The sequence below is a fragment of the Chiloscyllium plagiosum genome, unplaced genomic scaffold (genome assembly GCF_037043375.1).
Source record: "Chiloscyllium plagiosum isolate Xiang-an unplaced genomic scaffold, Cpla_swu_hap1 HiC_scaffold_9, whole genome shotgun sequence".
NCBI classification, from domain to species: Eukaryota; Metazoa; Chordata; class Chondrichthyes; order Orectolobiformes; family Hemiscylliidae; genus Chiloscyllium; species Chiloscyllium plagiosum.
The window spans coordinates 47212469-47226817 of NW_028270147.1; the positions used below are offsets into that span (position 1 = coordinate 47212469).

Genomic DNA, 14349 nt, shown 5'->3' on the forward strand with positions numbered 1-14349 from the left:
ACCAGCACATTTTGTCCATAAGTTCATTGCATCAAATATGACCAGAACTACTAACAATCTTTTCTTGAAATTGTGAGAAATCTATCACATATTTGTTTAAAGCTCATTATTAGTCTATATACATTTAAAAATCACTGTTCTTGAAGTCCTTTGGCGCGGTGATCTCTAGGTTCAAATTCCAACGTTCCTGGAGGTTGCATCATATCACGCCTGAACAGGTTAATCAAATATTGTTAAAATCACAGCTCTTGAAATGTTATATTAATAAATGTTAAGTTTTAAGGAAAGTTCAAACAGAGAGGTGAAATGTCAGAAAGGCTATGGAGTGATTTCAAGAGCATTCTTCTGTTACTGTTGAAGAACAGCCGCTAACAGTGATTGGTAATACATAAGAAGTCAGTTGAAGAAATGGCGAGATTTTGGAGAGAACAATAGCTTAAAAAGGCACCAGGAACTGGTCCCTTGAGTCTATTCCACCACCCTAGATCACGGCTAATCATCTACCTCAATAGCATGTTCATGAGATATCTCCATATTCCTTAATAGCATTATTACTAGTTATTCGTTTCTCAAGGCCTTTCAATTTCTGTCTTGCACATACACAATGACCAAGCTTCCATTGCTCTGGAATTGAGAATTCCAAAGATTCACTAGCCTTTTAATTATACTAAGTCCTCAACAGCTCAGTTCAAAACAGTTTTCCCCTCATTCTGACACTGTATCCCTTTGTTCTAGGCATTCCAAGACAGAAAAACACGGCTTCTGCATTCACCCTTAAAGAATTTTATATGTTTCAGAATTGCAGAGAAAACTAGGCAGCATATAGATAGGTCCTCTTCCTTAAAGAACATTTAGTTAATTAATAAACCTTTTAAATTGATTATTCTATTGCAGTGAACTCAGACCTTCACACCCAATACCAATTTGCATTTAAATAGTAAATATCTGAAAGTATTTTATGAAAACCTAATCAAACAAAAACTGATATCCAAAGGAGACATGAGAAGTGGAGAACAAAAGCTTGTTTAAAGAGGGGGTATTAAAGAACATCTTGAAGCTAAATGAGATATACAGGTGGAGTGTATTAGTGAAAAAATTTCAGAAGTGAAGACCTAGACAGTAGAAGATATGACTCCAAATAAGAATATATTTATAATTATATTATTAACACCTTACCCTCCACCACACACAAAAAGAAATATTTGCCCAACGGATACAATGTTCTTAAGTTAAAATATTCCATCAAAGAGGAAAACAACAAGATCATGCCTGCACTTTACCACAGGTGAAGAAGTATCAAGAAACGACAAAGAGTAAATCTGAAGCGACGGCCGAAAGAGTAAGAGTTTGAAAAAAAAACCATCGAGAATTAGTGAACCTAGTTTGGTCATTGGGACGTCTGGCAAACGATACAAATACTGAATACCTGCTTTATCACTTGCACCGTGGAAGCAAAAAAAACCCGATGTAAACCAATTATTTTAACAATAAATTCAGACATACATCTTAGTGCGCACATTTCTATTTTGAACAATGTTTGATGCAAACAATACATTAATTCAAAACTTTAAGACAATGAACATCTTACCTATACCAGTGTCTGTATCAGGTTTCTTCATTAACGCCGGGGTCTGGATGGTCTCAAAAATAATGATGTAAAGAAATACTTTTTTTTTGAAATTTGACATTTGTCCAACAGGAACAGAAAATGAATTAAAATGTCATTTTGTGGAAGAAACAGCTGTTATCCCTCTAACCCAGGAAAATGAACCAAGCAAGTTGTGACCCATGGTACGTTCACACGGCCCTGGAACCTCGACAGAGTCCGCCCCGCCCCCGGCGCACCTGTCCCTTTTGTGACATATAGATCAAAGTCTCGCGACGTTTGCAGATTGACACCTGGACGGCGCGCCGTACCCAGTGTGTCACAGAATGAAGAAGAATCCAAGAGTGTTTGGAAATCTGGCATTTCCTGCAAATTATGACTTTAGGCTTTGCATCTCCCACTCAAATAGTTGAACACTTTTAAAAATGATTTTAGGCAGGGGTGTTACTCTGGGTGTTCATATTTTTCTTGCATTCGTTCACTGCATCAGGGCGTCGCTGGTTCGGTGAATTTTGGGGTGGCCAATCATACCCCAAATATATCATGAATGCTGCAAGCAGTGTACCTTAGCAAGCAGCTAAGGCTTTCGAGCTGAAATAAAGTCGTAGTAATTCAAATTTCTTTGCCATTCTATGCATTCTTTTTATTTTGCTTTTTCGCATTCTCTGTTTCGCTTTTATACTCGCAAAATGACAAAGTATTTTCAATTTGATTTTGGTCAGCTGACCCTCCAGTATTGGGAAAATTATACTTAATCGTATCCAAACACACGTTTTGGGGGAATCTAAGCAGGTAGAGTTCTAGATGTCTGCATTGGAATTGCTACCCTAAAATCATCATGGCATGATCTATTTCCCAAAGTTGAGCAGCTAAGTCTTAGGAACCCCAAATGCTTTGGATGATTCTACTTTAATTTTACCAGCTAAAACAATATGATTTATCTTTAAAGAACATTAATGTGTTCTTAACATCTTGGTCCACCCTATACACGCAGCATACAAGATTACGTGGAGCCATGTAAATTATTTGCATGGGTTCCTATGCACAGGTTTGATCCAGGAACGGGATTGACAAGTTTATGAGCTATATTGTGGGTGGCACGGTGGCTCAGTGGTTAGCACTGCTGCCTCACAGCACCAGGGTTCCAGGTTCGATTCCAGCCTCGGAATGTTTGCACATTCTCCCCGTGTCTGAGTGGGTTTCCTCCGGATGCTCCGGTTTCCTCCCACAGTCACAAAGATGTGCAAATCAGGTGAATTGGTCATGCTAAATTGCCCATAATGTTAGGGGCATTAGTTAGAGGGGAAAAGGGTCTGGGTGGGTTACTCTTCGGAGGGTCGGTGTGGACTGGTTGGGCCGAAGGGCCTGTTCCCACACTGTCGGGAATCTAAAAAAAACAGCCTGAGTTTGAGGTTGATGAAGAATATCCACACATCAGTTTTCAGCACCAAAGCTGATTTGTTTAAAAGCTTAGCCTGATTGCACTTACAAATTATGCCAGCAGTGGCCAATTACAAGAATTGGATCTGCTCTAGCTGAAGGCCCTGCCTAATACTGATTATTAAAAATTCAGCTTCCAGTAATAATACCCTTGCTGGTCCATCATTATCTCCGCTCTGGAACCTTATGAATCTTAGTGGCACATGTAACAAGTGCTAATATAAGCAAATAACATGCTGTACACACTAGCAGCTCAGGCAGTACTCATAGAAAGAGAAAGTTAATGTTTTAGTTTGATGACCTTCCATTAGAAATCAGTTTTTTGACCTTTTCCTCAATCATAAAGTCAGAAGTAAGGATATTCACAGATGAATTCACAGTGCTCAAAACCATTCACAATTCCACTACTAATTAAGCAGTTTTTGTATGCATCAAGACCTGGAGAACATTCAGGCTTGGGCTGACGCATGGCAAGTAAAATTTGTGACACACAACTGTTTAGTAATGGTTATCTCCAGCCAAAAATTGAATTTAATTCAAATTACCTCCCATTGACATTGAATGGGGATCATCATTGCTGAACCCACCACCCTCAATATTTTGGAGGTCAATATTAACCAACAGCTTAATTGGAGTAGTCATGAATATTTGCCTTTTTAAAATTAAATCATGGGATACGGACCAGCATTTATGGACAATCTCAAGTTGACCTTGAGAAGGTGGTGATGTGCTGCCTCCTTGAACCACTGCTACCCATTTGCTGTAGGTTGACCCACAATGCCTTTTGGGAATTCCAAGATTTTGATCCAATGACACTGAAGGAACAGCGATATATTTCCAAGTCAAGATGGTGAAAGACTTTAAGGGGAACTTGCAGGTGGTTATGTTCTCATGTATTTGCAGTTTTTATCCTACTAAATGGTAGCCATCATGAGTTTGGAAGGTGCTATCGAAGGACTCTTAAGAATATATCAGAGGCTCAGTACTCCACAGCAAGCATTCCATCTCCTGACTCCCGAAAGTACTTCCACTGTTTGCAAAGTAGAGTGATGGATGTGTCAGTGCACCTCCAAAGTCAATCAAGAAGTCTGATATCATAGAGGAAAAAGCAGCCTGCTTAACTTGTATCCCATCTACCACCTATGCAGTAACTCAACCCAGCAAAGATGCATCTCATTTATTGTTTGTACAATCTACAAGATATACAATGGCAGTTCATTAAATCTTTTTCAAAACCAGTGAAATCTGAAAAGAACAAAGGCAACCAGTGCAATGTAATCCCATCAGCTGTGAGTTTTGCTCAGTTGCACACCATTTTAACTTGGAAATATATCACTATTCTTTCACTATCACTGGGTCAGAGGTCAGGAACACCCTAACTAATGGCACTGTGAGCATACACACATCTCCTTCTCACAGATTACAGGAAGTCAAGAAGGTGGTTCACTGAGACAATCATAAGTTCACTTAGAGATGAGCAATAAATGCTGGCTTCAGCAATGCATACCCCACAAATAATTTTTAAAAATTATTTAATTTCAATTTCCATCACCTAACGTAAAATATTTTCTCTTGTTTATTGGCACATGAGGCTGAATATGCATGTATATTTGTTTCTATTTATGGTTTTCCATGGAACCCTGTTGCTCAAGGATGTAACTTGAGGAATACAACGCTGCATTGAGAATGGCTGACTCTCTCACTCTTATTGCCTGCCACAGACACATTGGAAGAATTTACTGGTGAATAATCAATCTGTCTGGTCACTTTGTGAATGCACAATCTACGGCCATCATGTCCTGGAGTATTTCTCAAACCCAAAGCTTCTGGTGCAGGAATGCTATCATTGCACTATAAGAGTTTCCTCCCAGCCTAAACACATGCAATATCTCCTCTATCCTTCTGCATCTCAGATCTCTGAAATCTCTCACGATTTAGATACTAAACTTTTTGAAACGTTTCCTGGCAAAATAAAAAAAAATCCAGAGTTTCCTACCTTCTCTATTTTCTAGGTCATTGCTCATTCACTTGATCTATGTATAATTCCTTAGTAGCTTCCTTAAGTCCTTTTCTCAATGTACTTTCTTATTTATCTTTTAATAATCAAATACATATTTCTCCTTTGATCCAAGTCTTTTAGATATAAATTGGAAAAGGGGTGAAGCCTATCCACATGTTTTCTGGCAAGCCACTTGTTACACCTTGCCAGCCAGAAAATGACCTATTTCTGCATAGTCTCTGTTTCCTGTTAGTTAGTGAATCTTCCGTACATATCATATATTACCCCCATACCACTTTTATTTTCCGGATTTAACTTTCACGTTAAATACTTTCTGAAAATCAGTACAGTACATCTACCTGTTGCTCTTTATCCACAGCACATGTTCCTTCTTCAAAGAACTAAAAACTATAAAAACTATTTCCCTTTCACAAAATCATGTTGACACTGCCTAATTACTTTGAATTTTTATAAGCATTCCATCATAACTTAATAACCTTTTAGTTTCTACCAAGAAATGCAGCTTGATTTTAAGCAGCACAGAGCTTCCTTTAAGCTTCACACTCATGAAAACTTCATCGTCCATTCAAAAGGCCTTTTTCTGTGCTGTAGATCTCTTTTACCCTAAGCACTGTCAGAAGCAGATCTTGAAATGAGCAGGATTCTCATTACTGCATGCTAATTTTATTTCAATGGTCTCCATGGGATTCTTTTGGCCCAGTGGTATTTGAGGAAGAAGAAAATACCTTCGAACTTATTAAAACCATGACATAGTAGCGTCTGGCAGAGCAGAAGTGCTGTTTTGAGCCCCCCAAGGGGGGCTCAAATTTGCCTTTACTGGTTGGGTTAATTACATTTTATGCACAAAATAGCCCTAATGAATCCCTGTTTCTTAACTTGGTGCTGGTGAGCAGTCCATGGGACTGGAAACTTGACTTGTTTGAAGCTTTTCCAATACTTGGTGTGTAGATAGGTTTAAATAAGGGACGGGTGATGGCATATTGCCAATGCCATTTGACAAGTAAAGAAGAAGTTCAAGCAAATACTCTATTTCGTTACCACTTGAACAATGATGTCCCTATATGAATAGGAAGGGTTTGGTGGGATATGGGCCGGGTGCTGGCAGGTGGGACTAGATTGGGTTGGGATATCTGGTCGGCATGGACGGGTTGGACCGAAGGGTCTGTTTCCATGCTGTACATCTCTATGACTCTATGCAGATGAACCAAGTATCTAGATACCATCACATAATTAGAACCACTAGAAGCCAATGACTAGAAGGCTTTTTCCACTGTTATATTCAAGACAAAATAGGTCTAGAGATTACTCCATATTGCGAATACTAATTTAGGTGTAGATAAACCTTCTAGAAATCATCAAGTCAGTGGAATCTATATACAGTTGATTTTGACATAAAGCAATAGCTCCGTTCTTGTGTGATCTTGTGTTATAAGAAAATGGCGCAATAGTCATTTAAACTAATTGGGTCGGAATTGCGTTATAGGCAATACAGATAAGGAAAGTTTGTGTTCTACAAATAACGGTCTAAGTTCTTCAATCGCGTTCAAGCCAATTCGCGTTGAAGATACACACATTATAACAGAACCAACTGTATCTCGTATCTCATTTGTGTTACACATAGCTAACTAAAATAGTCAAAAGTGGGATTGTCTGTTCAAAAGTAAAAGCAGAATAAAGAAAGTGATGGTACAGCTTGAAGACCATAAGGAGAGGCATCAGAAAAGATACAAAGGAATTCCAAAGTCAGAAATTTTCAAGTGCAGAACACAAAAGAAAGTAAGTACAGGTCATTTCTGCAGTAAAGTGCATTTCATTAATGTGAATTTGCTATAATATGATTAACGAATTGGGGATATCGTTTCTAAAGTGTGAACTTTTTAAGTGTATATTGGTTATAACATGATTCTAGCCCCATTATTTTAAATGGTGCTGCTTATTACATGATTTATTTATAACATGGGATTGCTGACGAAGGGAACTACCGTGTTATAGCAGAACTGACTGTACAGATAATAGAATAGAACATAGCTTTCTTCACAAATGTGACCACCTTTGAGCTGGATGAAGCTGGGCACAGCTTCACAGCTCATTCAAAACCATAACATCTGAATGAAAACGTAAAGGGCCATCAGGATTCAGTTCTGGTTGAACCAAGATAAAGCATTTCTTATTTCAAACTGCTACAAAAATAAAGAGAAAGTTACAACTGAGAAAATGCAAATCAACAGAACAAGCCCTACAGCAAACTCTAAGCCAACATAGCAAAGGAACACTAGATACAATACCGCAGACACACAAGGATAACATAAAGTGAGAAGAAATCATAAAAAGCATTGACTACAACAGAAACACAGCTGAAGGCACATAGAGTCATATAGGATAGAATCAAGCCCTTCAGCCTATCATGTCCATGGCGACTAACAAACACCAAATTACACTAATCCCATTTAGCTTAACTTAGTTCATAGCCTACTATGCCCCTGCAATTAAGTACTCATCCAGATACTTCTCAAATGCTGTGAGCACACTTGCTTCCACCACCCTCTCAAGAAACACATTCCATTAATCTATCACCCACTGGGTGAAATTTATTCTCAGATCATCTCTAAACCACTTCCTCCTTTATTTAGTTTTACATCCTCTGGTATTAGACAGATCTGCCATGGGAAGAGATTCTCATGATATACTCTTGTCTATGCTTCTCATAATTTTGTATCCCTCAATCAGATCCCCCCCTCAGCCTCCAGTACTTCAAGGAAAACAAACCCAGCCTATCCAGTCTCTCCTCATAACTGAGACTTTTCATCCCAGGCAACACCCTGGTGAATCTCTAACCAGTGTTTGATAAAGTTGTAACAACACTTCCTTACTCCTATATTATATGGCCCAGGGAATGAAGGCAAGCATCCTGTATGCCTTCTTCATCAGCCTGTCTACTTGTGCTCACATCTTCAGGAATCCATGGGGCTTACACACCAAGGTTCCTTTGTTCTTCAGTACTCCCTGGGTGCCTACCATGCATTGTGCATATCCTTCCCTCATTAGATCTTCCAAAATGCTTCACCTCGCACTTCATGGGATAAAATTCCACCTGCCATTGTACTGCCCAAATTACAATCTGATCGATATCAGACTGTGGCCTGAGATCATCCTCTTCATTTTTCTCGTGGCATCTGCCAACTTACTAGTTAAACCTTCTACATTCATATCCAAATTGTTAATGTACATAACACAGAACAAAGGCCTGAGCACTGATCCCTGTGGTACAGTTAGAATTACAAAAATAACTCTCCACATCACCCTTTGTCACCTGTTTGTAAACCAATTTTGGATTCAGTTTTCCAACTTGTCTTGGATCCCGTGGACTCTTACCTTTGGACCAGTCTTCCATTTGGGACCTTGTCAAAGAGCTTACTGTGGTCCATGTAAACTACCCTCATCAACATATTTAGTCACCTTTTCAAAAACCTCAATTAAATTTTTCGGACAGAATCTCCCTTGAACAAATCCATGCTGACTATCCCTGATCAATCCTTGCTTTTCCAAATGTTGATTAATCATGTCCTTCAGAGTTTATTTTCCAATAATTTCTCTATCAGTGACATCAGATTAACTGGTTTGTAATAACCTGAACTACCCTTGCTGCCTTCTTGAATAAAGGAACCACAATAACTGTCCTATTGCTGTCTGCCACTTCACCTGTGGCTAGTGAAGTACTAAATATCTCTGTCAGGGCCCCACGAAATACCTCCCTTACCTCTCATAGCAACCTGGGATGCATCTCATCAGGCCCTGGGTATTTATGTACCTGTATGCCTGCTAAAACATCTAATACCTAATGTGTTCTTGAACCTCACCATCCCCACTGATTTCCTCAGCTACAATATCTTTGTCCTTGGTAAATACAGGTGAGAAATATTCAATTAAAACCTCACCCACAGCCACCGGCTCCACACCTAACAGGTCCTACTCTTTTCTTGGTAATCCTCTGACTCTTACTACACTTACTAGAAGCTTTGGGTTTTCTTTCATTCACTCATGGGACATGGATATTGCTGGCTGGCCCGAGTAGTTCTTGAGGCGGTAGTGAGCTCCCTTGTTGAACCACTGCAGTCCACATACTATCGGGTGATCCACAATACCCTTATGGAGGGCATTTCCCTTGATCTCATCTGCCAAAGAAATTTCATGGCCCCTCTTTGCCTTCCTAATTTCATATTTAAGAAATCTCTTGTGCTCTCTATACTTTTGAAGGATATCCCCTTTTTAATGCACTGTACCTGACAGATGCTTCCTTTTTTTCTTTATCCAATTCTCGATATTCCTGGACTTGCTACCCTTGACCTTCCCTCTTAGAGGAACATGCTGACTCTGAATTCCCATTATACTACTTTTAAAAGACTCACACTTTCCAAATGTAGATTTAGCTGTAAGTAGCTGCTCCCAGTCAATGTTTTCCAGATCCTGTCATAGTCATATAGCATGGAAACAGGTCCTTCAGCCCAACTCATTCATGCCCACAAGGTTTTGTAAACTGAACTACTCCCTTTCACTTGTGTTTGGCCCATACCCCTCGAAACCTTTCCTATCCGTGGATCTGTCCAAATGTTTTTTAAAGTTATAATTGTACTCACTTCTACAACTTCCTTCAGCAGCTTGTTCCATGTATGCGTTGCCCCTCAGCTCCCTTAAAATCTTTCCTGTCTCACCTTAAACCAATGCTCTCTAGTTTTGGATTCCTCTACCCTGGGCAAAAGATCTTGGCTATTCACTTTATCTATGCCCCTCATGATTTTATAAACTTCTACAAAGTCACCATCAGCCTCCTACACTCCAGGGTTAAAAATCCCAGCTTATCCAGCCTCCCCTTCTAACTTAAACCTTCCAGTCCCGGTAACATCCTTATCAACCATTTTTACAACCTTTCCAGTTTAATAACATCCATCCTATAACAGGGCAACCAGAAATGTACACAGTACTCTAAATGTGGCCTGTACAGCTGTAACATGACATCCCAACCTTGCTCTCAATGCTGTGATTGATGATGGCAAGCCTGCTAAATGCCTTCTTCACCACCCTGTCCACCTGAGACGCCACTGTCAAGGAACTATGTACTTGCATCCCGAGGTCTCCTTGTTCAGTAATACTTCCCTGGAACCGACCATTAGTTGTCTAAGTCCTGCCCTGGTTTGTCTTACTGAAATGCAACATCCGACATTTATCTGAATTAACTTCACCTGACAATCCTTGACCCACTGGCCTGGTGATCAAGATCCCATTGTACTCTGAGATAATATTCTTCACTGTCCACTACGCCATCAATTTTAGTGTCATCCACAAACTTATTATGCATGCCGCCTATGATCCTATCCAAATTATGTATATAAATGATGAATAACAGTGGATGCAGCACTGATCCTTGTGGTACACCGCTGGTCATAGGCCTCCAATCTGAATAACTATCCACTATCCTGTGCCTTCTAACATCAAGTTAATATTGTATCCAATTGGCTAGTTCTCTTTGGATCCCATGTGGTCTAACCTTACTGACCAGTCAACCAAGCAGAATCTTGTCCTTGCTAAAGTGTTGGTAGACGACTACCACTCTGCCTTACTGTATTTTCTTGGTCACCTCTTCAAAAAACTCAATCAAACTTATGAGACATGATTTCCCACACACAAAGCCATGCTGACCATCCCTAATCAGTCCTTGACTTTCCAAATGCATGAGGCTCCTGTCTCTCAGAATCCCCTCCAACAACTTCCCCACCACTGACATTAGGCTCACCAGTCTGTCGTTCCCTGGTTTTTCCTTGCAGCCTTCCATAAATAATGGCATATTAGCTACCCTGCAGTCTTCCAGAACTACACCCATAGCTGTCAATGATACAAATATCTTTGTTCAGAGCCTTGCAACTTCTTTCCTAGCTTCCTACAATGTCTGGGATAGAGTTGATCAAGTCCTAGGGATTTACCTACCTTTATGTGTTTTACTATCTCCAGTACCTCTGCTTCTGTAATGCGAACTTTTATCAAGACATCACTATTTATTTCCCTGAATTCCTTAGCTTCCATGTCTTTCTCCATGGTAAATACGGACAAGAAATTTTCATTTAATATCTCACCCATATCCTATGGCTCCACACATCGAATACCTTGTTGATCATTAAAGGACCCAATTATCTTGCTAGTTACAGTTTTGCCCTTAATACACTCATTGGATTCTTCTTTATCTTATCCGCCAAAACTATCTCATGTCTCCTTTTTGACCTCCTGATTTCCCTTTTAAGTGTACTCCTATACTTCTCAAGGGATTCACTTTATCCCAGCTGCCTGTACCGGATATATGCTTTTTCTTAACCAGAGCCTCAAAATCTCTAGTCATCCAATGCCTACTCCTGTCAGCCTTGCCATTCACATTAACAAGAACATGTTGAATTTGAAAGCCTCCCACTCAACAGACATCCTTTTTACCTGTAAACAGCCTCCCCTCATCAACTTCTGAAAGTTTCTGTCTAATATCATCAAAGTTCATCTTGCACCAAATTAGAACTTTAACTTGTGGATCAAACCTATCTTTTTCCATAACTATTTTAAAACTAACAGAATTATTGTCATTGGTCCCAAACTGCTCCCCTATTAAAACCTCTAATCATTTGCCCTACCTTATTTCCCAAAAGGAGACTGAGTTTTGCCTCTTTTCTAATAGGGCCATTTATATATTGATTAAGAAAGTTTTCCTAAACACACTTAAGGAATTCCTCCCCATCCAAGCTCTTCACTCAATTGCTGGCTCTGTCTATGTTTGGAAAGTTAAAAACCCCTACTATTACAAGCCTACTTTTTTTACAGCTATCTGTAATCTCCCTACATAATTTCTGCTGACTATTATGGGGTCTATAGCATTCCATCAAAATGATCATCCTTCTATTTCTCTGTTCCCACCCATTTAGCATTACTGGACGATCTCTCAAGAATATCCTCTCTAAGTACTGCCATACTTTTTCCATCATCAAAAATGCCAGCGCACCCCTACCACCTCTCCTCTCCTGCCTCCCCTTCTATCCTTCCTAAAGCATCTGTAACCTAGAATATTGAGCGCCAGTCCTGTCTCTCCCTTAGCCATGTTTCCGTAATAGCTTTGATATCCCAGTCCCACATTCCCATCCATGCCCTGAGTTCATCTGCCTTACCTGTCTGGCCTCTTGCATTGAAATAAGTGCAATTCAATTCATCAGCCTTCCAATTCACCAGCTCTTGCCTGCCTGGTTTATTTAACTTGTTCCTGTTAACCTCTGCACTAGCTTTCTCTTTTGTCTACTCCCCAACCTCTGCTCCCCTCCTCTCCCGCCAGAGCAGTTTTAGTGCTCCCAAGTAGCTCTAGAAAATCTCCCTGCAACGGTATTGCTCCCTCTCCAACCCATCCTTCTTGTACAGGTCATCTCTGCCGCAGAAGTGATCCCAATGATTTAAAAATCTGAATCTTTGAACCACCTCCTCAGCCACTCATTTATTTGTCCAATCCTTCTGTTCATATTCTCACTTGTACGTGGCAGTGGGACTAATCCAGAGATTGCTATCCTTGAGAATCTGCTTTTTAACATCCTAACTCCCGATATTCACTCTGCAGAACCTCATCCTTTTGTATCTGTTTACTAATATTGAAATTACCATGCCTCAATTTAGACAATTAACTTTTGCACTATCCTTATTCTTTTCCATAGTAGCTTTGAAGTTACAGAATTATGGTCACTATCACAAAATACTCACCCACTGAAATGTCAACCAATTGATCGGCCATATTCCATAGGATTAGGTCGAGCACTGCCCCATCTCTCATTGGGCTATCTACATTCTGGAAGCTCTTCTGGATGTACTTTAAAAATTCCACCCCAATCTTTTCACACTAAGACGATCCCATCTCCCTCGGACTATTGACAGGCTTGCACTGTAACCCAGAAAGGTAACTACCTCTTTTTTATTTCTACACTTTACCCAAATAGTCACATTTGAAGACCCTTCTTGGATGTCTTCCTTCATTACTGCAGTGATAATTTCTTTTCTCAATAATGCAATGCCCTCACCTCTTTCACATCCTCTGTATTGTATCTGAAACTTCTATACAGTAGAACCTTGATTATCCGAACGGGTGGGGAGTAATTTGTTTGGACAATTGATCTTTCAGATAATCGATCTGATCGTAAACAAATGGTAATTTATGGATGCCAGTTATCTGGCAATGCACGCCATAATGCATTTAACTGATAACTGAATGCTCAGTTGCCTAATGCCGTTTTTACGGAGATCATCAGATCTTTTTTGGATAATCCGAAATTCAGATCTGCCAGTTCTGTCCTTCCTTCAACCATGTGGGCGGCTCGGTGGCACAGTGGTTAGCACTGTTGCCTCACAGCGCCAGAGACCCGGGTTCAATTCCCGCCTCAGGCGACTGACTGTGTGGAGTTTGCACATTCTCCCCGTGTCTGCGTGGGTTTCCTCCGGGTGCTCCGGTTTCCTCCCACAGTCCAAAGATGTGCAGGGTCAGGTGAATTGGCCATGCTAAATTGCCCGTAGTGTTAGGTAAGGGGTAAATGTAGGGGTATGGGTGGGTTGCGCTTCGGCGGGTCGGTGTGGACTTGTTGGGCCGAAGGGCCTGTTTCCACATTGTAATGTAATGTAATCTAATCATGTCTCTGTGATTGCAACAGTATTATATTCCCATGTGCTGATCAATGCTCTGAGGTCATCTGCCTTACCAATCAAACTCGTGGTATTAAAATAGTTACAATTTTGCTTTCTAGATCGCTCATGTGCATTATCATGCCATATTTTCTCTATCTCTTCTTCTCAAATGTTCACATTATACATTAATGATCTGGACGAAGGAACTGAGGGCAATACTGCTACGTTTGCAGATGACAAAAAGATTGGAGGGACAGTATCACTGAGGAAGCAGGGAGGCTGCAGAAGGACTGCAGAAATTTAAGAGAATTGACTAAGTAGCAGATGTAATACAGTGTAGAGGTTATGCACTTTGGTAAGAAGAGTAGAGGTATAGACTATTTTCTAAATGGAGAAAGGCTTCAGAAATCTGAAGCACCAAGGGACTTGGGATCCTCATTCAGGATTCTCTAAGTGTTAACATGCACGTCTACATGTTAGAAAGGTGAGTGCAGTGTTACCATTCATTTTGAGGAAGTTAGGAAGGGAAATGCAATGTTAGTATTAATTTTGAGGGTTAGAATGCAAGAGTAGAGATGTAGAGCTGAGGCTATTATAAAGT

The 14349-nt window shown here is 40.1% G+C and overlaps 1 protein-coding gene across 2 annotated transcripts in view; it reads right to left on the minus strand.

Moving 5' to 3' along the window:
- LOC122554345 (uncharacterized) overlaps positions 1 to 1812 on the minus strand; it is a 98491-nt gene extending 96679 nt beyond the window's left edge. For both annotated transcript variants that reach the window (XM_087990273.1, XM_043699219.2), the window contains exon 1: positions 1589 to 1812. In XM_087990273.1, the coding sequence (XP_087846399.1) occupies positions 1589 to 1688 (100 nt within the window). In that variant the 5' untranslated portion in view covers positions 1689 to 1812. The remainder of the gene's footprint in view (positions 1 to 1588) is intronic.
- Positions 1813 to 14349: the final 12537 nt, after the last annotated feature.